This window comes from Nerophis ophidion, linkage group LG10 (genome assembly GCF_033978795.1).
Source record: "Nerophis ophidion isolate RoL-2023_Sa linkage group LG10, RoL_Noph_v1.0, whole genome shotgun sequence".
NCBI classification, from domain to species: domain Eukaryota; kingdom Metazoa; phylum Chordata; class Actinopteri; order Syngnathiformes; family Syngnathidae; genus Nerophis; species Nerophis ophidion.
Window position 1 is genome coordinate 18,806,295 of NC_084620.1, and position 26,382 is coordinate 18,832,676.

A 26,382-nucleotide genomic window follows, 5' to 3' on the forward strand; every position below is an offset into this window, starting at 1 on the left:
CCAGGGGTGCGCAGAGTGGGGGCCGCGGGCCAATTGTTTGGTGGCATTCCAATTGCAATACATTTAAACTGACATCTTTCAATACAATCATTGATGGCATGTCCACAAGGCTAAATAGTTGGCATTTATTAGATGTGTTGATCTCCACAACCTTGAAATTGCTGTGTTTGGCCTGTAGTCCATTGACAGATTTTCACTATGGCCCTTGGAGGCAAACAGTTTGGTAAACTCACTTCTAACCATTTTTTTCAAAAACGTATGAAAATATACTGTATACCAGGGGTCACCAACCTTTTTGAAACCAAGAGTTACTTCTTGGGTACTGATTAATGTGAAGGGCTACCAGTTTGATACACAGTTAAATAAACTGCCAGAAATAGCCAATTTGCTAAATTTACCTTTAATAAATAAATCTATATATATAAAAAAAATGGGTATTTCTCTCAGTCATTCCGTCGTACATTTTTTTGACTCTTCACAGAAGGTTTTTTGTAGAGAATAAATGATGAAAAAAACACTTAATTGAACGGTTTAACAGAGAAGAAAACACGAAAAAAATGAAAATTAAATTTTGAAACATAGTTTATCTTCAATTTTGACTCTTTCAAATTCAAAATTCAACCGAAAAAAAGAAGAGAAAAACTAGCTAATTTTTAATCATTTTGACAAAATTAAAAAAAGAATTTATGGAACATCATTAGTAATTTTTCATGATTTGGATTAATTTAACAATTTTGATGACATGTTTTGAATAGGTTAAAATCCAATTTGCACTTTGTTAGAATATATAACAAATTGGACTAAGCTATATTTCTAACAAAGACAAATAATTATTTATTCTAGATTTTCCAGAACAAAAATTTAAAAAGAAATTCAAAAGACTTTGAAATAGGATTTAAATTTGATTCTAAAGCTTTTCTAGATTTGCCAGAATATTTTTATTTTATTTTAATCAGAATAAGCTTAAAGAAATATTTCACAAATATTCTTCGTCGGAAAAACAGAAGCTAAAATGAAGAATTAAATTAAAATGTATTGATTATTCTTTACAATAAAAAAAATAATTACTTGAACATTGATTTAAATTGTCAGGAAAGAAGAGGAAGGAATTCAAAAGATAAAAAGGTCTATGTGTTTAAAAATCCTAAAATCATTTTTAAGGTTGTATTTTTTCTCTAAAATTGTCTTTCTGAAAGTTATAAGAAGCAAGGAAAAAAATAAATGATTTTATTTAAACAAATGAAGACCAAGTCTTTAAAATATTTTCTTGGATCTTCAATTTTTATTTGAGTTTTGTCCCTCTTAGAATTAAAAATGTCAAGCAAAGCGAGACCAGCTTGCTAGTAAATAAATTAAATTTAAAAAATAGAGGCAGCTCACTGGTAAGTGCTGCTATTTGAGCTATTTTTAGAACAGGCCAGCGGATGACTCATCTGGTCGTTACGGGCGACCTGGTGCCCGCGGGCACCGCGTTGGTGATCCCTGCTGTATACAATAGCTATATGAAGAAATCTGAGAGAAATTGGTATGCCCAACACATTTCTATTTTTAAAACACGGCTCACTCCTACCCCTCCAAACACCTTTGCTAGTTTTCCACTTTTTAATTTGCAATAAAAGTGACTATAATTATATTCAGCTCCAGAAGCCAATTGGTATTCACCAATAATGAATGATAAGGAATCCTAAAGATCAATAGAACCAATGGGATGAGATTTAACAGATACTGCTAAGACAACTCCACTTATTGCTGGCCTTGCAAAAGCAAACAATCAAAGTCACAGATACATTACACACTCTAATCTTATAAAACATCCATGAGTAGAGCAAAACTAAAGTCATCAGAAAAGAATCAAACACAAAGAGAGCTGTACGTTCTAGGCGAGAAGAATGCTGGCAAAAGCATACGTGGCAAAGAGAAAAGGTGTCGCCTCGAGGAACACAAAAATAACACTAGAAGACATGAATCCATTTGTGTGTACGTGTGTGCCAGTGAGTGTGTGCGTATGAGTGTGTGTTAGAATGATGATGGTGGACGTGAGTCATCGAAGTATTGTTTTTAAGTCTGTAGGCAGTATGCACAGCGCTTTATAAATACTGTTTAATCAATTGAAATAGTCGAGCCGCTAAAAACACGATTAGCTAATTGTCAAGTGGTCGCAGCTGCCACTCTGTTTTTCGTTCACACTCATACGATTAGAAGTCTTAAAGGAACCACAATGTATTGTATTTTTCAGACTATAAGGCACCCTTAAAATCTTTTCATTTTCTCAAAAATCGACAGACCACCACATAAGCCGGTGTGCCTAATGTACAGATTCATTCTGGTTGTGCTTACCAACCACAAAACAATTTTATTTGGTACATGATGTAATGATAAGTGTGACGAATAGATCGCAGTCACACACATAAAATACCGGTGTGGACTGCAGATTAACGCCCCCTGTTCATTGAAGTACAAGAGCCTATCTCAGCTGCATTCACAGTGTTAAAAATAGCATTCAAAATATAAAACATTCTAATGCATTTTAATTCATCCATCTGTTTTCTAGAAGTCCCAGTCATGGTCAGATAGTGGTTAGCTTCAGAATAAAAGTCATCAAAAAGAACAAGAGACTTATTATACTCTAAAAATGTTGGTCGCACGCATTTAGTTGTATTCAGTGTTAAAAAATATTATATGGCTCTAATGGAAATACATTTTAAAATATTTGGCTTTCATGGCTCTCTCAGCCAAAAAGGTTCCCGACCCCTGATATAGAACATTACACACTGCACTCAAAAATCTGTCAAAATATTTTAGTACGACTTTGGTAAACTACGAAACCTCCCCGCTTGATGGATTGTCGGCACAGTACGGCTACTGTAGTCAGACGTGCTGTGCTTCAACATATGGGTATTATTATGGTTTGTGTATTCAGACGCCAAAATGGCACCTATTAGGAGACAGATTATATGGAATTTTGCATTGCCCTATTATGCAAAACCAACTTGTCTTACCTATTGGTTTTTGCTAATGTGTATTTGGGATCTGCATAAGTCCCCGAAAATGTCCGCCATTGTAGCCCGCACCGTAGTCAATAAACTCATTCTCTATTGTCTTGTTGTGTGGCATTCATCCTACGCTGTTTTCATTTCTGAAATAAAGTAGCATACAGTTCTAACTTATATCAGTCAGTAGACTCGCCATGGAAGCCCTAAAAACTACCGGTACAACAAAGATGACGGGGAAAAAACCCTGCCAAAGTGGAGCCATGTAAATAAGACCCGCCCACAAGATGGTGCATTCTGAAGAGACGTTCAAAAAACTGCTAAAAGAATTTCTGTATAACAATCTATGCAACATGTTGACCAAAGATCCACCATTACATGGTATGTAGACCACAAGGAAGAGTTCGAAATGTGGAACCTTTTAATGCACCTTATATTCCAGTGCCCGTTTTGAATGAAAATAGACCTTAATAGATCCACTCATCGGCAGTGCGCCTTATAATCCACACTGCTTGCCTGTTGTATTGTTTGTTCATCTCGCAAGTTTTGAGACCAGATTTGACGAAAGACTGACTGTCACTGTAAAGGCTGCTGTTGCTGTGGTGACACACACAATAAAATGCCCCCACCATCTTATAGTGACATGCACAGTATGTAGCTAATGTATGCACAGACAAAAATTTTGATTTTTCAACATATTTACATTAGTACCCATGGTTTTCTGCATAATGCTTAAGTGATATGTGGAAATATGGGGACCGTACTCTACGCATTTCATTGAGTGCAATCAGCCATGTAATAAACACATGTCTGTTAATTTATGCCATCAAACCTTATTCAAAAAAAAAATTAGCACCTTAATGACAAATGTAAAAAAACTATTTGTTGCTAACATTAACTTAAAGGCCTACTGAAATGAGATTTTCTTATTTAAACAGGGATAGCAGGTCCATTCTATGTGTCATACATGATCATTTCGCGATATTGTTGTATTTTTGCTGAAAGGATTTAGTAGAGAACATCCACGATAAAGTTCGCAACTGGAGAAAAGCCCTGCCTCTACCGGAAGTCGCAGAAGATGACGTCACGTGTTGATGGCTCCTCACATATTCACATTGATTTTAATGGGAGCCTGCAACAAACAGTGCCGAGAAAACGACAATTTCCCCATTAATTTGAGCGAGGATGAAATATTCATGGATGAAAGATACCTTTTTGAGGTTATTACAAGCGACGGACTAGAAAAAAAAAAAAAAAACATTGCATTGGGAACGATTCCGATGTTTTTAAACACATTTACTAGGATAATTCCGGGAAATCCCTTATCTTTCTATTGTGTTGCTAGTGTTTTAGTGAGTTTAATATTACCTAATAGTCTGAGAAGTGTGTCCACTGGTGTGTTGACGCGCAGTGTCTTTGAGGGAAGTCTTGAAGCTGCAGGAGGACGGAAGCTCCGCTGATATCCGGTAAGAACTGACTTTTTAACCACAATTTTCGCACCGAAACCTGCGGGTTGACATTTGGTCTGGATTCATGTCTGCTTGACCGCGCTCTGATCCATAGTACATTTTCACCTCCGGGAATTTTAAACAAGTAATCACCGTGTGTTTGTGTGGCTAAAGGCTAAAGCTTCCCAACTCCATCTTTCTACTGTGACTTCTCCAATATTAATTGAACAAATTGCAAAAGATTCAGCAACACAGATGTCCAAAAAACTGTATAATTATGCCGTTAAAGCAGACGACATTTAGCTGTGTGTGTGCGCAGCACTCATACTTCCTAAAAACCCGTGATGTCTTGTGTACACGTCATCATTACACGACGTTTCGAAGACGAAACTCCCGGAGAAATTTAAAATTGTAATTTAGTACTCTAAAAAGGCCGTATTGGCATGTGTTGCAATGTTAATATTTCATCATTGATATATAAACTATCAGACTGCGTGGTGGGTAGTAGTGGGTTTCAGTAGGCCTTTAAAGATTGAAAAAAGTCATGCTATTTAACATTAGTATGAACCGCAATCAATCAAACCACAGATTTGTGTACTAGAAAGATAGTTCTTAAAATAGTTCCTCTGACTGTCTAAACAGGAAGAATGACCCCGAAAAAACTAATTGAATAAATCAATTTCTCACAATGTAAACGCAGCCCCGCAGCTGGGGCACGATGGCGAGCGCCTGGTGGCCGGGCCTGTTCCCATGGGGCCCGGCCGGGCACAGCCCGAAGAGGCAACGTGGGTCACCCCTCCAATGGGCTCACCACCCATAGCAGGGGCCATAGAGGTCGGGTGCAATGTGAGCTGGGCGGCAGCCGAAGGCAGGGCACTTGGCGGTCCGATCCTCGGCTACAGAAGCTAGCTCTTGGGACGTGGAACGTAACCTCACTAGGGTGGAAAGAGCCTGAGCTAGTGCGCGAAGTGGAGAAGTTCCGTCTGGATATAGTCGGACTCACGTCGACGCACAGCAAGGGCTCTGGAACCACTTCTCTCGAGAGGGACTGGACCCTCTTCCACTCTGGCGTTGCCAGCAGTGAGAGGCGACGGGCTGGGGTGGCAATTCTGGTTGCCCCCCGGCTTAAAGCCTGCACGTTGGAGTTCAACCCAGTGGACGAAAGGGTAGCCTCCCTCCGCACCAAACAGCAGTTCAGAGTACCCACCCTTTTTGGGTACACTCGAGGGAGTACTGGAAAGTGCTCCCCCGGGTGATTCCCTTGTCCTACTGGGGGACTTCAACGCTCATGTTGGCAAAGACAGTGAAACCTGGAGAGGCGTGATTGGGACGAATGGCCGCCCGGATCTGAACCCGAGTGGTGTTTTGTTATTGGACTTTTGTGCTCCTCACAATTTGTCCATTACAAACACCATGTTCAAACATAAGGGTGTCCATATGTGCACTTGGCACCAGGACACCCTAGGCCGCAGTTCCATGATCGACTTTGTAGTTGTGTCATCGGATTTGCGGCCTTATGTCTTGGACACTCAGGTGAAGAGAGGGGCGGAGCTTTCTACCGATCACCACCTGGTGGTGAGTTGGCTGCGATGGTGGGGGAGGATGCCGGACCGACCTGGCAGGCCCAAACGCATTGTGAGGGTCTGCTGGGAACGTCTGGCAGAGTCTCCTGTCAGAGAAAGTTTCAATTCCCACCTCCGGAAGAACTTCGAACATGTCACGAGGGAGGTGCTGGACATTGAGTCCGAGTGGACCATGTTCCGCACCTCTATAGTCGAGGCGGCTGATCGGAGCTGTGGCCGCAAGGTAGTTGGTGCCTGTCGGGGCGGCAATCCTAAAACCCCGTGGTGGACACCAGCGGTGAGGGATGCCGTCAAGCTGAAGAATGAGTCCTATCGGGTCCTTTTGGCTCATAGGACTCCGGAGGCAGTGGACAGGTACCGACAGGCCAAGCGGTGTGCGGCTTTGGCGGTCGCTGAGGCAAAAACTCGGACATGGGAGGAGTTCGGGGAAGCCATGGAAAACAACTTCCGGACGGCTTCGAAGCGATTCTGGACCACCGTCCGCCGCCTCAGGAAGGGAAAGCAGTGGCTATCAACACCGTGTATGGTGCGGATGGTGTTCTGCTGACCTCAACTACGGATGTTGTGGATAGGTGGAAGGAATACTTCGAAGACCTCCACAATCCCACCAACACGTCTTCCTATGAGGAAGCAGTGCCTGGGGAGTCTGTGGTGGACTCTTCTATTTCTGGGGCTGAGGTCGCTGAGGTAGTTAAAAAGCTCCTCGGTGGCAAGGCCCCGGGGGTGGACGCGATCCGCCCGGAGTTCCTTAAGGCTCTGGATGCTGTGGGGCTGTCTTGGTTGACAAGACTTTGCAGCATCGCGTGGACATCGGGGGCGGTACCTCTGGATTGGCAGACCGGGGTGGTGGTTCCTCTCTTTAAGAAGGGGGACCGGAGGGTGTGTTCCAACTATCGTGGGATCACACTCCTCTGCCTTCCCGGTAAGGTTTATTCAGGTGTACTGGAGAGGAGGCTACGCCGGATAGTCGAACCTCGGATTCAGGAGGAACAGTGTGGTTTTCGTCCTGGTCGTGGAACTGTGGACCAGCTCTAAACTCTCGGCAGGGTTCTTGAGGGTGCATGGGAGTTTGCCCAACCAGTCTACATGTGCTTTGTGGACTTGGAGAAGGCATTCGACCGTGTCCCTCGGGAAGTCCTGTGGGGAGTGCTCAGAGAGTATGGGGTATCGGACTGTCTTATTGTGGCGGTCCGCTCCCTGTACGATCAGTGCCAGAGCTTGGTCTGCATTGCCGGCAGTAAGTCGAACTCATTTCCAGTGAGGGTTGGACTCCGCCAAGGCTGTCCTTTGTCACCGATTCTGTTCATAACTTTTATGGACAGAATTTCTAGGCGCAGTCAAGGCGTTGAGGGGTTCCGGTTTGGTGACCGCAGGATTAGGTCTCTGCTTTTTGCAGATGATGTGGTCCTGATGGCTTCATCTGACCGGGATCTTCAGGTCTCACTGGATCGGTTTGCAGCCGAGTGTGAAGCGACCGGAATTAGAATCAGCACCTCCAAGTCCGAGTACATGGTTCTCGCCCGGAAAAGGGTGGAGTGCCATCTCCGGGTTGGGGAGGAGACCCTGCCCCAAGTGGAGGAGTTCAAGTACCTAGGAGTCTTGTTCACGAGTGAGGGAAGAGTGGATCGTGAGATCGACAGGCGGATCGGTGCGGCGTCTTCAGTAATGCGGACGTTGTACCGATCCGTTGTGGTGAAGAAGGAGCTGAACCGGAAGGCAAAGCTCTCAATTTACTGGTCGATCTACGTTCCCACCCTCACCTATGGTCATGAGCTTTGGGTCATGACCGAAAGGATAAGATCACGGGTACAAGCGGCCGAAATGAGTTTCCTCCGCCGGGTGGCGGGGCTCTCCCTTAGAGGTAGGGTGAGAAGCTCTGCCATCCGGGAGGAGCTCAAAGTAAAGCCGCTGCTCCTCCACATCGAGAGGAGCCAGATGAGGTGGTTCGGGCATCTGGTCAGGATGCCACCCGAACGCCTCCCTGGGGAGGTGTTTAGGGCACGTCCAATCGGTAGGAGGCCACGGGGAAGACCCAGGACACGTTGGGAAGACTATGTCTCCCGGCTGGCCTGGGAACGCCTCGGGATCCCACGGGAAGAGCTAGACGAAGTGTCTGGGGAAAGGGAAGTCTGGGTTTCCCTGCTTAGGCTGTTGCCCCCGCGACCCGACCTCGGATATGCGGAAGAAGATAGATGGATGGATGGATGGATGGATGGATGGATGGATAAACGGAGCTATAAACCAATTCCTGTCCTTGAAGATCAAGAACAAACCGGGAAACTCAATATCTGTCAAATAAGGACTTCATTTACACAGAGACCGACAAACTGGGAGAGGGGGCGGGGGGTCCCGAAAGATACATGTGGCATTTCCCTCAACCTTTTGGCTACGCAGGGAGACAGACAGCACAAAGACAGGAGGCAGGAGGATGGACCTTGTGACCGCCACAATCTCCCCTGGTGTCACCAAGCCTAAGCTTGCAGTCGCTGGCATTTCATGCCATAATTGAATCTGGAAAAGGCTGCAGGTACACAAAAGGAGTCTTCTATCACTCATGAAATAATGTGTGTGTGTGTGTGTGTGTGTGTGTGTGTGTGTGTGTGTGTGTGTGTGTGTGTGTGTGTGTGTGTGTGTGTGTGTTTGTGTGTATATAAAAAGAGAGAAGGGAGCACAGCTATTTATTTGAAAACAAAACAACCAAGGATTCTAAAATTGAGCCACGCAAAAGTGAAGGTGTCAGGTAGAAAATAAGAATGCTTCTTATATCTCCACAGTCAGTATGCACAAATTAGACAAGCACACCCAAGAGGATGCAATACAAACATAACCTTAAACTTGAATCGTAATGGAAAATGCTCAAAATTTGTGTTCTTATTCTGTATTTTACAACATGTAAAGGAGGGCTTGTTGTACATGAGGATACACCAAAAATAACTACAGTGTATTAGTACCTGGAAAAAAGGCAAAGTACATGTGTAATGGGGATTAACTAAACTAAACTCAAGGGAATTGTTTGGTTTATTATAAACATTCTTTACATTTCTCTGAAGTTGATCGTTTTTTTGTTAGATCCGCACAATTCAAAGAGCCCAAAAAGGAGAAGGAAGAAGCAACCTACCAAACCTTGATTTCATAAACAAATTCTTGATATTCCATCAACGTCCTGTGTTTAACTTGTATCAGGTTATCATTTTGTTACGAGTAAACATTTTTAATAATAAAGATTATAGATTGTTTAGCCACTTTATTTGTTATTGAATAATAAATAAGTGAGCAAAGATGTTTGTATAGTAATTCTAATTATGGATGTAATGTTATTAAAAACTCACGGTACAGTATCACAATATTAAAGGGGAACTGTACTTTTTTTCAAAATTTTGCCTATCTTTTACAATCATTACAAAATACATAATTACGGATGTTTTTTTTTTAATGCACTCTAAATAATAAACATGAATAAAAGTCAATTTACAGCAAAGCCAATGGTACCTTCACTATTCCACCCATAAATTTTGATTAAAAAAAAACATTCAAAAAGCGGCAACAATACTCAATATACACTTCATGACTTGAATATTACCCAAGTATTGGTGATATTAGTATTATAAGTGCTTAAGCAGACAAAATATTTATAGCGGCGAGGTGATCACATCCGTGTGTCCCTATGTTTACATCGAGTAGTCTGCTGTTTCCTTGCTTCCCTGCCCCCTGTAAGTTTATTATTGTCGATCATAAATCAGGTCTCTCACCTGAAAAGTAAAAGCTGAGGATGTAATCCGCCAAGTTGGGACACTGACAGCCATTAAGGACCTGGAACTGGCTTTGCATAGTAGAGCTTTAACTTGCACTTACAGATAAAGCGACAAACTGTATTTAGTGACAGTGGTTTTCGGAAGTGTTCCTGTGCCCATGTGGTGATATCCTTTAGAGATTGATGTCGGTTTTTGATACGGTGTCCTCTGGGGGATTGAATGTCACGATCATTCAATGTTGGTTTCTGGCTATGCCGCTTACGTGGAGTGATTTCTCCAGATTCTCTGAACCTTTTGATGATATTATGGACCGTAGACGTTGAAATCCCTAAATTTCTTGCAATTGCACTTTGAGAAACGTTGTTCTTAAACTGTTCGACTATTTGCTCGAGCAGTTGTGGACAAAGGAGTGTACCTCGCACCATCCTTTCTTGTGAAAGACTGAGCATTTTTTGTTAAGCTGTTTTTATAACCAATCATGGCACCCGACTGTTCCCAATTAGCCTGCACACATGAGAGATGTTCCAAATAAGTGTTTGATGAGCATTCCTCAACTTTATCAGTATTTATTGCCACCTTTCCCAACTTCTTTGTCACGTGTTGCTGGCATCAAATTCTAAAGTTAATGATTATTTGCAAAAAAAAAACGTTTATCAGTATTAACATCAAATATGTTGTCTTTGTAGCATATTAAACTGAATATGGGTTGAAAAAGATTTGCAAATCATTGTATTCCGTTTATATTTACATCTAACACAATTTCCCAACTCATATGGAAACAGGGTTTGTAAACCCCTAATGGAGGTGTTTGGATGTTTTTTATGGGCTCTATAGGCAGAATGGAACAGCTCCCATTTGCATTTATTTAATATGTAGAATGCATTAAAATAAGAACAACATCCATTGTCATGTTTTTCATAAGTATTGTCAAAGATGGCAATATTCCCCAAAAAGTGCAGCTCCCCTTTAAAGCCACAGTATGATAATATTGAGGTATAGGTAAAAAAAAAAAAAGATGCCATAATTTGTAAAATGAATTGGCAGTAATGTTTAGGATTAACACACTTGCTGTAATTGAACAGACATATAATGTTCAAAAAATTGAATCATATGTACAATACAATACAAACAAGTATTTTAAGTGCAAATAATTGTGCAGAAACATTTATTGTTTCAAGCAAATGTCTCAAAAAAAAATCTCTTACAGCTGATGTCATTAAAGTGACAATGTAAATATCCACTGACCTGGGTGATGGGTTATGAGGTGGTGACTTGTCCTTTCGCACAAGTGTAGGTGCCCCCTATGTGTGAGTAGCAGTAGGATATTTTTGGATGATTTCCTTCAGTGTGTTGCGCCGTCACCAGCTGGCTGTGTCCGCTTGTAAATGCTTAGGACAAAAAGTGGCGCCTTTTGTTTTGCAGACGCAGATTTTCTTAGCTCCGCCAAAAAGGTTATGTTTTCTCGAGGGTTTGTTTGTTAACAACATAACTCAGACAGAATTTGATGAATTTTTCAGGAAATGCCAAATACAACCAGATAAATAAAACTTACTACGAACATTCGCTTCCTGCCTAAGGCGTTCCAAGCCCCAAGTGCGCCACTTCCTCGCTGGGCAGAGGATTCTGGGAGATGTTTATTTTCAGATCCAGCCAACGCTAAAGCGCCAGAAAACTACACTCCCCAAATTTTTGTTTGATAACGTCACAATTCACGGCATTATTGTGAAGACAGTACAGCCCCAGTAGTATTAAAGGCCTACTGAAACCCACTACTACCGACCACGCAGTCTGATAGTTTATACATCAATGATGAAATATTAACATTGAAACACATGCCAATATGGCCTTTTTAGTTTACTAAATTACAATTTTAAATTTCCCGCGGAGTTTCTTATTGAAAACGTCGCGGAATGATGACGCGTGTTTGTGACGTCTCGGGTTGGAGGGGACATATTAGCCCAGCAGTCTTCTCTTTTCATCGCATAATTACACAGTAATTTGGACGACTAATAATGGAGACGTCAAATAAGAATGCTGTTGGTGGAAAGCGGTGGATTGCAGCTGCTTTTAGCACTGAAACACAGCCGTTGTTTTTTTTGTTGTGAAGCTTTAACAAAGAGCGGTCAAGCGAACATGTTTCTCTTCGTCAACCAGCATGTTTTTGGATGGGAAAATTGTGATATTAATTCGGCTCTTACCGGAGACTTCAGTGGACTGTGGGACCTCCTCCTGTTGCTGTGATCTTGGCTCCTCCATTGGCTTCTCTGAGAGACACTGGCGTTCACAGCAACCATCCGAATTTCAGGTATGAGAGTAATCTCACTAAAATACTATTAACACAATAAGCAGATAAGGGATTTTCCAAAATTATCCTAGTAAATGTGTCTAATTACATCTGAAACGCACACACTGCCGCCGCTTGGAGCCGTTGCTTTTTTTTTTTTTTTTAGTGCCTCACTATAACTTTCCTCATCCACAAATCTTTCATCATCGCTCAAATTAATGGGGAAATCGCTGCTGGAGGCTATGATTATAAACAATGTGAGGATGTGAGGAGCCCTACAACCCGTGACATCACGTGCACATCGTCTGCTACTTCCGGTAAAGGCATGGCTTTTTTATTAGCGACCAAAAGTTGCGAACTTTTTCGTCGATGTTCTCTACTAAATCCTTTCAGCAAAAATATGGCCATATCGCGAAATGATCAAGTATGACACATAGAATAGACCTGCTATCCCCGTTTAAATAAGAAAATCTAATTTCAGTAGGCCTTTAAGTACAATATAAATGTTACTAAAGTTGAATATAAAGACATATGAGTAAAACCAAAAGAAAAATACAAACAATGTTACCATATTTTTCCGACTATAAGTCACAGTTTTTTTTCATAGTTTGGCCAGGGGTGCGACTTATACTCAGGAGCGACTTATGTGTGAAAATATCAACATATTACCGTAAAATATCAAATAATATTATTTAGCTCATTCACGTAAGAGACTAGACATATAAGATTTCATGGGAATTAGTGATTAGGAGTGACGGATTGGTAAACGTATAGCATGTTCTATATGTTATAGTTATTTGAATGACTCTTACCATAATATGTTACGTTAACATATTTATGCGTCATACAACGTACACTTATTCAGCCTGTTGTTCATTATTCTTTATTTATTTTAAATTGCCTTTCAAATGTCTATTCTTGGTGTTGGGTTTTATCGAATAAATTTCCCCAAAAAATGCGACTTATACTGCAGTGCGACTTTTATATGTGTTTTCCCTTCTTTATTATGCATTTTCGGCAGGTGCGACTTATACTCCGAGAAATACGGTACAAATAAAACTGAAAGAAACATTATTAGATAGCTAAATATATCAAATGATACATTGTTAAATTATAATGAATTCATAACTAATGATATTAGAAACACTGGTTCTCAGCATTCTTCTTCTTCCATATACATAACACGATGTTGTAACATTTATCATCTTCATACTTTTAATTCTTGATTGCTTATTTTGTATTTGATCTGGTGATGTTACGTATATTTACTGACTTCTGTTCTACATTTTCTCCATAGAACCTGGAGCATCCTCTAGGGGCGGAGCTATGAACTGCGCCGCAGCGGGCCATTAATTGCTCACTTTTATCCCGCCCCGTCGCAGCTGGCCGGCACTCTGTGATTACTTCTTGTGGGTCCTCCTCGCCATGCAGCTCGTTTGTTCTTTTTATTGTGAATTCATACTTTGTATTCAGACTCGTACCTGGGCTTCCCTGTTTTGCTTTGGCCTGCACTTCTAGTTTGTTCTTAGTTTTTGGCATTTGTGCGCGTTCTGCCACTTTTGCTTTGTAGCATCAGTATGTGAACTCTAATGGAAACCTTTGTTCACTGCAACTATGTCTCTACATCTTGGGATTCCGTTGTGCTTGTGATGCTAAGCACCCGAAATTTGTTTTTCTGTTTTCTAAAAGTGCCCCATAAAAGTACATTGTTTGAGTTCCTTGCTCAATCCCTTCCATCATTTCATTGACATGCTGTATTTCTCATCTTGTTGAATAATACAATACTGAAAACTGGGCTGTGCATGATTTGACAACGATGTAACTGACACATAATCATTGACAAAATAGTTAAAAAATCTCACATTCTACATTGCAAAATAGCAGCTTCTATGATGAAGTTTAACAAGCTGTAAAAACCACATGGAAAACAAAACAAAAACCGTCAACATGCGTCAAGCAGAACTGAGAAGCCCTCAACAGCAGAGCCATAGGCCAGACATGGTCAAATTCATTCGTCTCTTCATCCCATGTACACACAGCATCGCCCAAAGACAGATTCTGGAAGGGCTCCCTCGGTGGTGGAACGACTTCATGCCTTGGCCGCCTGATCACAACACAAGAGGGGTAAAATGATGCCGCGTAGACCTGGCCTCATCCACCATGTGCCGAGGCTTAATCTAGCTGCAACATCTGGCAGAGGCTGGCCGCTCATCGATATATTCAAAGCATGAGATGTGTCCAAAGCCTGGTGAGCAATTTCAGAGCAAACGAGAGAAGCCATTCAGCCATTTTCTTATTTGTTTTTGGTCCATTCATCCAGTGTGTGTAAAAAAGGCAGCAATCATCCACTTATCGATTGCTTTGTTTGAACAAATTTATCACGCATTCAATGAAAACTGCTCACTTAAGATGTATTGATCAAAGGGCCCCTGTTTCACCGATTTTTACTTTAAATGCATTATGAGTTTGCTACTTAAAGGCCTACTGAAACCCACTACTACCGACCATGCAGTCTGATAGTTTATATATCAATGATGAAATATTAACATTGCAACACATGCCAATACGGACTTTTTAGTTTACTAAATTACAATTTTAAATTTCCCGCGGAGTTTCTTGTTAAAAACGTCGCGGAATGATGATGCGTGTTTGTGACGTTATTGGTTGGAGGGGACATTTTAGCCCAGCACCACTTACAGCTAAAAGTCGTCTCTTTCCATCGCATAATTACACAGTAATTTGGACATCTGTGTTGCTTAATCTTTTGCAATTTGTTCAATTAGTAATGGAGACTATAAATAAGAATGCTGTTGGTGGAAAGCAGTAGATTGCAGCTGCCTTTAGCACCGAGACACAGCCGGTGTTTCTTTGTTTTTGTTGTAAAATTTTAACACAGAGCGGTCAAGCAAAGATTTTTCTCTACGTCAACCAGCAAGTTTTTGGATGGGAACATTTTCGGCTCTTACCGGAGACTTCAGTGGATTCTCCTTCTCCTGTTGCTGTAAAAAAGGCAGCTGTGATCTTGGCTCCTCATCGGATTCTCTCTGAGACACTGGCGTTCACTGCAGCCATCCGACATTCAGGTATGACTTTACTCATCTAATCTCACTAAAATACTATTAACACAATAAGCAGAAAAGGGATTTTCCAGAATTATCGTAGTAATTGTGTGCAATTACATCTGAAACGCTACCACTGCCGCCGCCCGGAGCCGTCGCTTTTTTTTTGTTTCAGTGCCTCACTCTAACTTTCCTAATCCACGTATCTTTCATCTTCGCTCAAATTAATGGGGTAATTGTCGGTTTCTCGGTCCGAATAGCTCTTGCTGCTGGAGGCTATGATTATAAACAATGTGAGGATGTGAGGAGCCCTCACACCGGTGACGTCACACACATATTGTCTGCTACTTCCGGTAAAGGCAAGGCTATTTTATTAGCGACCAAAAGTTGCGAATTTTATCGTCAATGTTCTCTACTAAATCCTTTCAGCAAAAATATGGCAATATCGCGAAATGATCAAGTATGACACATAGAATGGATCCGCTATCCCCGTTTAAATGAGAAAATTTCATTTCAGTAGGCCTTTAAATATACGATTTGTATTTTATCTTAACTGGGTTGGTCCATGATTGAGCTCTTTGGAACTTACTGTGGATCATGTACAAGGGCACAATTTATTCTAGAAACAAAGCAAATCTGGGTTAATACCACAACAAAACAAGTACATTTTAATATATTCTCTGCTCCGTTATCTCTTTGTTGTAAAAACATTTTGCAAATAAGTTTTGGCTTTATGACTTTTGTTTCTCACGGACAAATACAAAGTAAATCCATTGTCAATTTTGGGTGATCCCAAACAATCTCATTTAACTACAATAATCCTGTATCTCCTGCCAACATCGAGCCATTTTCTACAGCAAGAGAAGCAGTGATAAACATGTTAGTGCCATTCCCTCAGGATAGGATTAGCTTGGCGGTCTGATGACTGAGACAGAAAAGATCATTAGCCTTGATCAGATTGATTAAGATCATCTTGGCTAGGCTAAAACATCCCTTAGCCCAACAATAAATCAGACAACCTCAGCGGGGTTCCATCTTATCTGCTGCAGTCCAATCTTATACGAGCGGCAGAACCAGTACGAAGCAATCATTATGTAGAAATAAAAAATGACCTCAATGTTTTAGTGTCTTTTAAAATACATGTATTCCTCAGCTTTTTCATTTGTGAAGCACTTTCTCCATCAGAAGAGGGATCAATTGACATCACAGTATAAACCAGGCATGTGATTTGACCAAAATGAAAAAGACTGAAAACATTTCCGGAGATCTGGGGGATGAAGGCCAGGTCCAGGGCGGTGCCCTGGTGGGAGGATAAGGGGGGCTATGCCCCCCTAAGCTCCTGGTTTTTCACCAATTTAACATGCTAAAATTAACAAAGACAGCACCATTTGTGTTTAAAGACATGAAAACATCATTAATAGAACATACATACCCCAATTATCCTAATGAATCACTGTATATGGTTCAGTCCCAACAGTATTTAGTCACTAATATTTACATCTTGTGTTCATTTCACATCCACAGGTGTCACATTGATCAGTGTTATTATCTACAGTTTATTTACAGTATTACCACATTACTTCAGTTCACTTCACACATTTACTTGCTCAGAGAACCCTAACATGAGCTTTCCTTGCAATTTTCTGAGCAGCCTGTATTTTCCTTTTGGTCTCTGCTTTTGTAGCTTATTTTTTGGATTTCACTGCCAACTTCTGCCTCTAGTATTACATGCAAATTTATTTCAGATAAATTGTTAACTGGAATCAATAATGCGACTCTTTGAATTTCTGTATTTCATATTATATTTTCACGTGGCTTTTTATTTTTAGAAAAACCCATTTATATTTCGCAAAGCAATAATTGGTTAATATTTCAAACAAACATGGGTATTTAGCAAGCAAATATGTTTTAGCTTACCTCATTATTAACTACCCTGTCTGCAACTGAAGTGGGTTGTTTGGGTGGATCTTTCCTCTCGATGTCTACGGCAGTTGTCGGTGTAAACAAAGGATGAAGTCCGTAAGATTTGCTCACTTTCGGTTGACATTCAATGAAAAGTTTGTTTTCCTTGCTTCAAGTTGTTTTATAAGTTTTTGGCGTCTCGCATGTACTTCTGAAACCTTGAAACCTCGTGATCCATAGTCAATATTATCATGACACCACGTGCACAAAACTTTTCCTGGGACGATCGATTTTCCGAATAAAATCGCCGAATAAATGTATCAGTGATTTCCCCTTCCATCCAGTCCCATCGAAACCTATTTTTTGACATGTTTATCAATTTATTTTACTCGTGAAGCGTCCTTTCTCTCGAGAACCGACATCGTTTACATTTGGAAAATGGCGGTAATAACGTCATCATTCATAACAGATGTCCTGATTGGTCACAAGGAACATATCAACCAATCAACTACGGCGTAATATTACATTACGCCGTAGTTGATTGGGCAACACTTTTTTTCCCCCCCAAGATTGAAAAAGACGGAATTACGACTTCAGACGGAAAAATCACATGCCTGATAAACATTCAGGCCACTTGAACTTGAAACAATCCAAAGACTATGACAACCAAAGAGGCACCTACACAAACAAGTTGAGTAATTCCTACGCCACAATAACATAACATTTGTTGTTCAAACATCGAGACTATACATCATATGTGAGGTCCCCAAAGGAAAGGAAGATGGGGGATGAATGGTTACTATGAAGACACAGATGGTGGCACATGTGTGTTCCTTGTTCATCACTGAAAAGAGGGTCAGTGTCACAAGAACATCATTAATCCACCAGGCTACAGTATCAAGCAAGGGCCTGCTACCACTTCCCCAAAACACCTAAACCTCCTCATCATCAATCTCAAGGTACCTTTGGACAAAGGGCTTGTGATCTTAATTAGCCTAAAAACGGGTCAAAGGGAAAGCCCCTAAAAATAGCAGAGATGGGTGCAGTATGGTCCAGGAGTGACTGGTACCGCAGACTCCAATTAAATGCATTGCCTCCATAAAAATAAACTTAACGAGTCTCGTAGTAAAATCTGTTTACATTTATGGACTTTCCATTTGGGAATGGTAAAAGTTGTTTACTTACAATGCTGTGCGTCAAAAATAAAAGCATCACATCCTTTTCTTGCGTTGTAAAACTGCAGAATGAAACATATACAGGAATGTGCACCAAGCACACAGCAAGGGAACCTCGGGATAATAGCATTCGTTTGAATCTATCCAATTACCACACTGGTGTTATGCTTGGACATCACTAGCAGTAGTTCAGAAAACACTGCAACAAACTGGGATTGGTAAAGGTTCACTTTATTTGGGACATGATTAACACAGTTCCATTGGTGTGAATCACATGTCCAAAAAGGAGTAGGAAGACTCATGTCACATTTAATCCTATGGGTCAGGGGTCGGGAACCTTTTTGGCTCAGAGAGCCATGAAACCAAATATTTTAAAATTTCCGTGAGAGCCATATAATATTTTTTAACACTGAATAGAACTAAATGTGTGCATTTTTAAGAAATACCAACATTTTTAGAGTATAATAAGTCTCTTATTCTTTTTTAATAACAATGTTATTCTGAAGCTAACCAATAATAAATCAAATACTTCTTACCATTAATGCGACTTCTTGAACAGGTGCGATAGAAAAGGGATTGATGGATTAAAATGCATGATAATGTTTTATATTTTGAACATTACTTTTAACACTGTGATTACCAGCGGACTTATTCATTACATATTGTGTTAAGCAATGTCAGCTAAGATTTATCTGAGAGCCAGATGCAGTCATCAAAAGAGCCACATCTGGCTCTAGAGCCGTAGGTTCCCTACCCCTGCTATGGGTTGTACTTGTATAGCGCTTTTCTACCTTCAAGGTACTCAAAGCGCTTTGTCACTACTTCCACATTTAGCCATCCACACACACATTCAATCCTACCCATTATTTCAGCAGCTATGTATAGTCTTTTCACTGTCTGTGTTGGGACCAGGTTAGTAAAACATTTAAAATAAATTTAATAGAGTTTGTACAGTACATATATTTTCAGTGGAAACTGACAGAAATAGTTAATAAATAATACACTGTATTATGAATAAAGCTAACAGTAAAATTGTAATTGTTTCTGTTTTTGAAAAGTGTGCTCATTGGTTTGTAATGATCCACTGTTGAATAAATGTAAAGGGTGTACTGTACACCAGTCTAAATGATTAAACACTCAATATGTTTTTAATTGAATATATGACCAAATATGCATTTAACAAAACATAAAAACAACAACAAAAATCAGGCTTTGACTCACATAATGATGATACAAACCTATAATAACTACTACTATTTTTCTAACACGCCCCCACACACTGCAGACAGTTTGAACAGCCTAACAGTTTAAAGGAAATTGTCAGCTCCAAACCTGCAGTCTATAAGTGCCTCCATTTTACATACTGAGCACCACACTGGAATTTGAATGCTCACCGTGGGTAGCTGATAACAAGCAAAGAACACGCAGACATCCATTTTGCTATTTCGGATATGAAAACCCAACTCTCGCTTCTCGCTGTGAGAAATGACTGCAACATTTACATCCTTAAAGAAAACACACACACACACACGCAAGCACACAAGCACAAACACACAACCCGTAGTTCATCATTGTGATTTCCCCCTGCCGCTTTTGCCCATTTGACAGGTAATCCATCAGCTGCTACTCAGCATGGAAGAGATCTAAATCACCCAAACATATGCACATTTAAGCCACTACTTGCCACTCAAGATAAGGGCATTCCTTGTTGATCTGGGTGTGTGGTGTGCGTTTGAGAGAGTGTGTGTGTCTGAAAAGCCTCAACACTTAATGTGATAGATCTTATTAACTACCAAACCATAATTTAAAAAAAGTACAAGACCAAAGAAAAGAGAAACAACATTGACAATTTGGGTTTTGCCACTGGTGTCAATTTTGGCCCCCTGGAAGTCATGTAAAAACCGCAGTCCAGAGTGACAATGCAGAGCGCATTAGCACAGCAGCCAGGCTCAGCATCTACAACATCGTCATTTCAGAGACTAACGTTGGCCTTACCTTCTAGGACGTACTCCTCAGCTTCAAGGAAGAATCCAAAGTGAGAGCATGGAGAAGAGAGAAAACACTTTTTTAGATGATTTATCTCATAAAAGCAAAACGATACATAAGACATGACAAGACATTTCAAATACTGTAACTGTCAACTGCCCTTGCTGCAGACAATGAGCACCAGTTCATTTTTCTGGCAAAAAATGTTAATATTCTGGTCTGCAACCCAGAGATGCAGAGACTGCGTTGCTCAAGTAAACATGCATTTATTGTTGAAAACACAAAGGAATAGTGTAGAGGGGAAGTGCACAGAAAACAAACGCAATCTGAAATGATCCAGTCTTGAATTGTTTTCTTCTTTTGCTAGTGTTATGAATATATATATATATATATATATATACATACATACATACACACACATATATGCATACATACATACATATATACAGTATATATCTTGAAATCCAACTACATTATGCCCCATAAAACAATATCTATATATAAAAAAAGAAAATAAAAAAAAAACTCTGATTCAGAAGTGAGGCTGGCATATAAACAACTCTAATTTTTGATCATTCGTTCGTTTCACTCGAGGTGTGTGGATGGGTAAAAAAATGTTCGGTGTCAGACTGGGCTCCTGGAGAGCGGGTCCAGACTGAGGCCAAGAAAAAAAAACTCAATAGCCATAAGTACACATAAACATGTTACATAGTATCCACAAAACCTGCAACAGAGGTGAAATAAGTGGTGGCCTACGGTGGCAGGCTGCTGTAATCTAAAGCGCTGCTCAGCTGTCCATCACCCCTAAGGGATTCAAGTGGTGGTGAAGCTGTGATCAGCAGCAGGTGAATCCACAGATCACTAATCATAGATAAGTCAGGAGAAACATTGTCCAAACCAAAACGACACTGATGGGCAAGCTACTTAGAAAATATAGCAAGCAAAGCTACAAGTTACTTTTGTTTAAATGTTGCTAAGCAACAGGGGAAGCTACCTCTGAAAGATTGTAGCAAGCTACTTTCGGCATGTAGCTTGTAGTGTAGTACATCAAAGCTACATTTAACAACATTCATATCTATGGGCCCACATGTACAATACCAATTGGTACACGGTTTTGTGTATTTGGGATATGTATAATTTCTGAAAATTTAAAATGAAAACATGGAGTCGTGCCAGAGATTGCAAACGAAATTTGTCCGAAGTGTAACGTCTTTCCCAATTGTGATGTCAGCCGATATCTCCATATATGGTAAAGCAATTACCAAAAGTGCTTTGCGCGAGTCCACCATTGTAGTCTGCGCTGTGGTCTACCTTATTGTTCTACATCCTCATGTAGTGGGGCAGACTGGCACGTGCATACGAGTAGCCTCGCTATGGAAGCGCTTAAAACTACAACATGGTTTACGAAGAAAACACGCTGTCAAAGTGGAGACACGTAAATAAGACCGCCCACAAAATGGCGTATTATTGCATAGATGGTCAGAAAGCAGCTTCAACGGTCTGTAAAACATAATTTATGAAACATTTTGACCAGAGAACCGCCTTTACATGTTATGTAAACCACAAGGAAGCGTTTTAAATTCAGGACAAAACATGATCTGAACCCTTTAAGCACACAGCTCCAGCAGAAATACACTCAATTGTTCCTTCTGCATTCCCCGAGATGACCTCCTTGCACATCCCACAGAGAGAACTGCTACTGTTCTGCTGATCTTATCAAGTTATGCAGACTCCTACTACCCTGTTGGTATTGTTAAGAATTGTTATCTACTGTATGCGGCGTCTTGCTGCCTCACCTCATTAGAGCTTTCTGCTATTACAATATATATATGGTAAAACAACATAAAACATATCTGTTGGTCGGTATACTGTACATTTCTATTGCAGTGATTCTCAAACTTTTTTCATCACGTGCCACCTCAAAACAATTAATTGGCTCCCCAAGTACCACCATAATGACCTGCATTAAAATACAACAGCATAATGGGCCTGAGTAATCATTTAAAACAAGGCATATATTTTATACTTAGTATATTTAACAATTGGGGCAGCACGGTGGTAGAGAAGTTAGTGCATGTGCCTTACAATACGAAGGTCCTGGTAGTCCTGAGTTCAATCCCGGGTTCGGGATTTATCTGTGGAGTTTGCATGTTCTCCCCGTGACTGCGTGGGTTCCCTCCGGGTACTTGGCTTCTTCCCACCTCCAAAACTACGCACCTGACGATAGGTTGATTGGCAACACTAGTGTGTAAATGTGAGTGTCAATATTGTCTGTCTATCTGTGTTGGCCGTTTGATGAGGTGGCGACTTGTCCAGGGTGTACACCGCCTTCCGCCCAAATGCAGCTGAGATAGGCTCCAGCACCCTTTGCTACCCCAAAAGGGACAAGCTGTAGAACAATGGATGGATGTAGGGATGTATTTAACAATGTTGGCCACATTACACACAGTTTGTACAGGAAAATAAAACACTGTACTTTGCTCAAGTGATTATTTGGCATACCACTAGATGGGCCCTTTGATACTCACTTTTCTATTGTTTATTTCGTAATGGCAATATTGCTACTTTGCAAAAGCATTTTTATGTTTACAGCGAAAGCAATGTTGTACAGATGGAGAGAACAATGGAAGCTAAACCAACAAAAGCTGGGGAGGAATTGGTGTCAAAAAATTGTCCTTTGATTGGATTACAAAAGTCAAGGCACTGATCAAACAATATCGTCAAAAAATGTTGCCAAGAAGATGTTTTTGAGCGACTTGAACGTTTAGTCTTTTCTATCACTCAGACAAGACATGCAGAACAGTACAGAGACCATGTTAAAATGTGACAACATACTAATTGTATTTCAAAATCATGAAGTGATTAAAAGTAAAACACACCAAAGAATGAAGTAGAGTTGTTGCCCAAAGGCATCATTTATGACTAGCAGTGCCGCAAACACTAAAACAAAATCATAGATGCCATCTTTAAATTCAGTATCTGTACACATGGCCTAGTAGTCACGGGCAAAAGAAAAAGAAAGGCTGGTACTAATTATTATTTTTTAATTGTTTTTCAATTGTTTTGTATGTATGTTTATAAACCTCATACTGTAAATTGGAATATATACAGTATTTTTCATCCATATTGCACAGCATTAAACCTCACTGTGCGATTCAGGCAGCAACATTTTTCCGAGCCGAGCAGCATTTTAAAATTTTTTTCAGTTTGATTTTGTCATTTAGTTTTTTTCCCCCCATTTGTACACCAGTGCTTATGTGCATTACTGTTCTGCAGTAGCTCATAATTAAGGACTCCTACTTAATGTGATGCCTTTATCTCTACATGTGGGAACCAAAACACAACATCACATTAAGTACTGGTATAATGCTGCACTTGTTGAGGGAATAAGAAACTCTAATTTCCTAAAAATTAAATAATTCACACTATTCAAACAGTTACTGTTGCACTTGTCTGGACTTGCCTGCGCGTTCTTAAAACTAACTGAGGGTTGTATTACAGGAACATTACCTTCTTTCTGCCTGCTTCATTTAAAAAATCATTAAATATATACATACATATATACATATATATATACATATGTAATATGTATATATACATACATACATATATACTCATACCACCGGGTATGAGTTCTTCTTGCCCACTGGGTGTGAGTTTTCCTTGCCCTTATGTGGTTTCTTCCGAAGATGTCGTAGTGGTTTGTGCAGCCCTTTGAGACACTTGTGATTCAGGGCTATATAAATGAACATTGATTGATTGATAATTGTCACACTAAACAGATTTGTTTGCCCACATGGGAATTCTTTAGAAAATCCTTCTGAGGAGGAATTCCAAATGTTCGCTTAAACCCGTTTTATCCCGTTTATGTTCCACTTTACCACCCATTACCTTTATCCTGGAGGTGTTTGCAAATCAGAATGGATTCCACATTGCCTCGGGTTTGAAACACCATTGGGCTGCGTACATCTTTATGTGTATTTCGGGAAAGCTGGGAATTTACAATATATAAAAGTCCTATCATCATACACTGTATATATCTGTTATATTGTTATTCCCGTTGTTTTTATTCTTTTTGTAATATTTCTCTATTTTGTTTCCTTTTAAACCCCCATTATTTACATTTAACTTTTTTTTTTTTTTTTTTTAAATTGATCTCAACTCTGTACACTGCTGCTGGAATTTTAATTTTCCTGAAGGAACTCTCCTGAAGGAATCAATAAAGTACTGTCTATCTATCTATCTATCTATCTATCTATATCACCAAAGCAAACACTAAAACAGAGGTTTTTGACCTTTTTTGACGTCAGGGCCTAACTTTTTCAGAACAAAGTGTGCCCACTAAAATACTAACACTGACTGAGTGACAATGTACGGTCCACAGCTGAAGAAAACATTTTTTTTGCCGGCCCTCTTTAGTGTGCTTGCGGCCCAAACAATGGGCCCATGCCCAAGGGTTATGAAACACTGCACTTAAACACACATGACTTTAGAATGAGAGCATAAATAAAAAAGGATGTTGGAATGGAATAAAAGAACACACTGAAAAGTCTAATTTAAATAGAAGCAGTGGAGCGTCGTTACTTCTTTCTTTTCTAATCCTCAGCAGAGTTTCTTAATGCACAAAAGCCTGCCTACTCATCCAAAAAAGCACATAAAAAAAGGCCTCATATTAATTTGTGGTGGAGATGTAGAGTAACACGTATTAATTAAACATGCAAACAAAGCAGCACAGAATTATTACACAAAGCCACTGGGATAATGGAGCAACAGATGTATTAGAAGTCCAAAAGATTATAATAATAAAGTGAAGGTTTTTTACTCTGAGCAAGAATATTGACATTGTCGAAGCAGGTTTGCATCTTTTGATTGTGTTCAGAGACGAGGCAAAAAGGCTGTTTGATGTCCTTTTAGACACCGCTGCAAATATAAACGATAACACTTCTGAAGACTTGATAAGTAAAGAGAAGACGGGCAGGATGTAAAGACACTGCGCACACACTTTTTATCAAACGGAAGCTTTGTCTTGAACTCCATCACACTGTCAAAAACTTTTTGAGAAAAGTTAATCCTTTGCAGATTTCATATTAAATCTCCACGACAAAAAAATAAAATAAAACTATGCCAGACAAATGGGACTTCAGAGTTGAGGCTTTCTTTTCCAGATAAAGATTGAAAAAAAAAAAAAGACTGATTTGGATCACGGCAATGTGGCACGTTCAGCATGAAAGTAAGGAAAGAAGATTGGGGGTCAAACAGAGACGATTGCAGAGATAAAAACCGACAAGATGGGACTTTCTTCAATAAAAAAGGTATTAAGCTAAGAGAAAAAAAAATCAATAAATGATATGGCTTGTTTTTACTTGTATTCACATTTTTAAGTTCACAAAGTAAAGTGTCTGAACCAAGGTTGGGAAAACAATAGCCCATTCTAAAGTGTTAAAATGCGACCCGGCAAACGTCTCAAAAATTATTTTATCTTTTTTTAAATGTTTTTATTTTTTTATTAAACCAATGTGTTGCTAGCAACATGATTTAAGATGCTGTTATGGCAAGTTCAGGTCCTACAGCAGGGGTAGGGAACCTATGGCTCTAGAGCCAGATGTGGTTCTTTTGATGACTGCATCTGGCTCTCTGATAAATCTGAGCTGACGTTGCTTAACACGATAAGTAAAGAATAATTCCACTTGTAATCACAGTGTTAAAAATAATGTTCAAAATATAAAACATTCTCATGCATTCTTAATCCGTCCATCCGTTTTCTACCGCACCTGTTCAAGAAGTTGCGTTAATGGTAAGAAGTTATTTATAATTGGTTAGTGTGGCGCTTGCCCTGCTGGGGGTTCTTCAGTCCCCAAGCACCGACATGAGAGCCTGTTTCAGGGTTACAATATCGTTTTATTTTTCAATAAGTCTCTCAGTTGCTTTCCAGCAATAGTATTTCCAGCCCCAACCCAGTCTCTCCTCCTGGTTGCTGCTTATAAAAGAGCGACAGGTGATTAGATAACAAGGGCCAGGTGGGCCATCTACGCACCTGTCGCTGCAGGCCCGCAGGCCACGCCCCCTCTACAGTTAGCTTCAGAATAACAATGTTATTACAAAGAATAAGAGACCTATTATAGTCTAGAAATGTTGGTCTTACTTAAAAATGCATGTGTTTAGTTGTGTTCAGTGTTAAAAAAAAATATTATATGGCTCTTACG

The 26,382-nt window shown here is 40.0% G+C and overlaps 1 protein-coding gene across 7 annotated transcripts in view; it reads right to left on the reverse strand.

Moving 5' to 3' along the window:
• Window positions 1-26,382, reverse strand: part of LOC133560314 (neurexin-2-like) — a 1,077,892-nt gene that overhangs the window by 816,628 nt on the left and 234,882 nt on the right. For all 7 annotated transcript variants that reach the window (XM_061912740.1, XM_061912739.1, XM_061912738.1 and 4 more), the window contains one exon: window positions 20,189-20,209. In XM_061912740.1, the coding sequence (XP_061768724.1) occupies window positions 20,189-20,209 (21 nt within the window). The remainder of the gene's footprint in view (window positions 1-20,188; window positions 20,210-26,382) is intronic.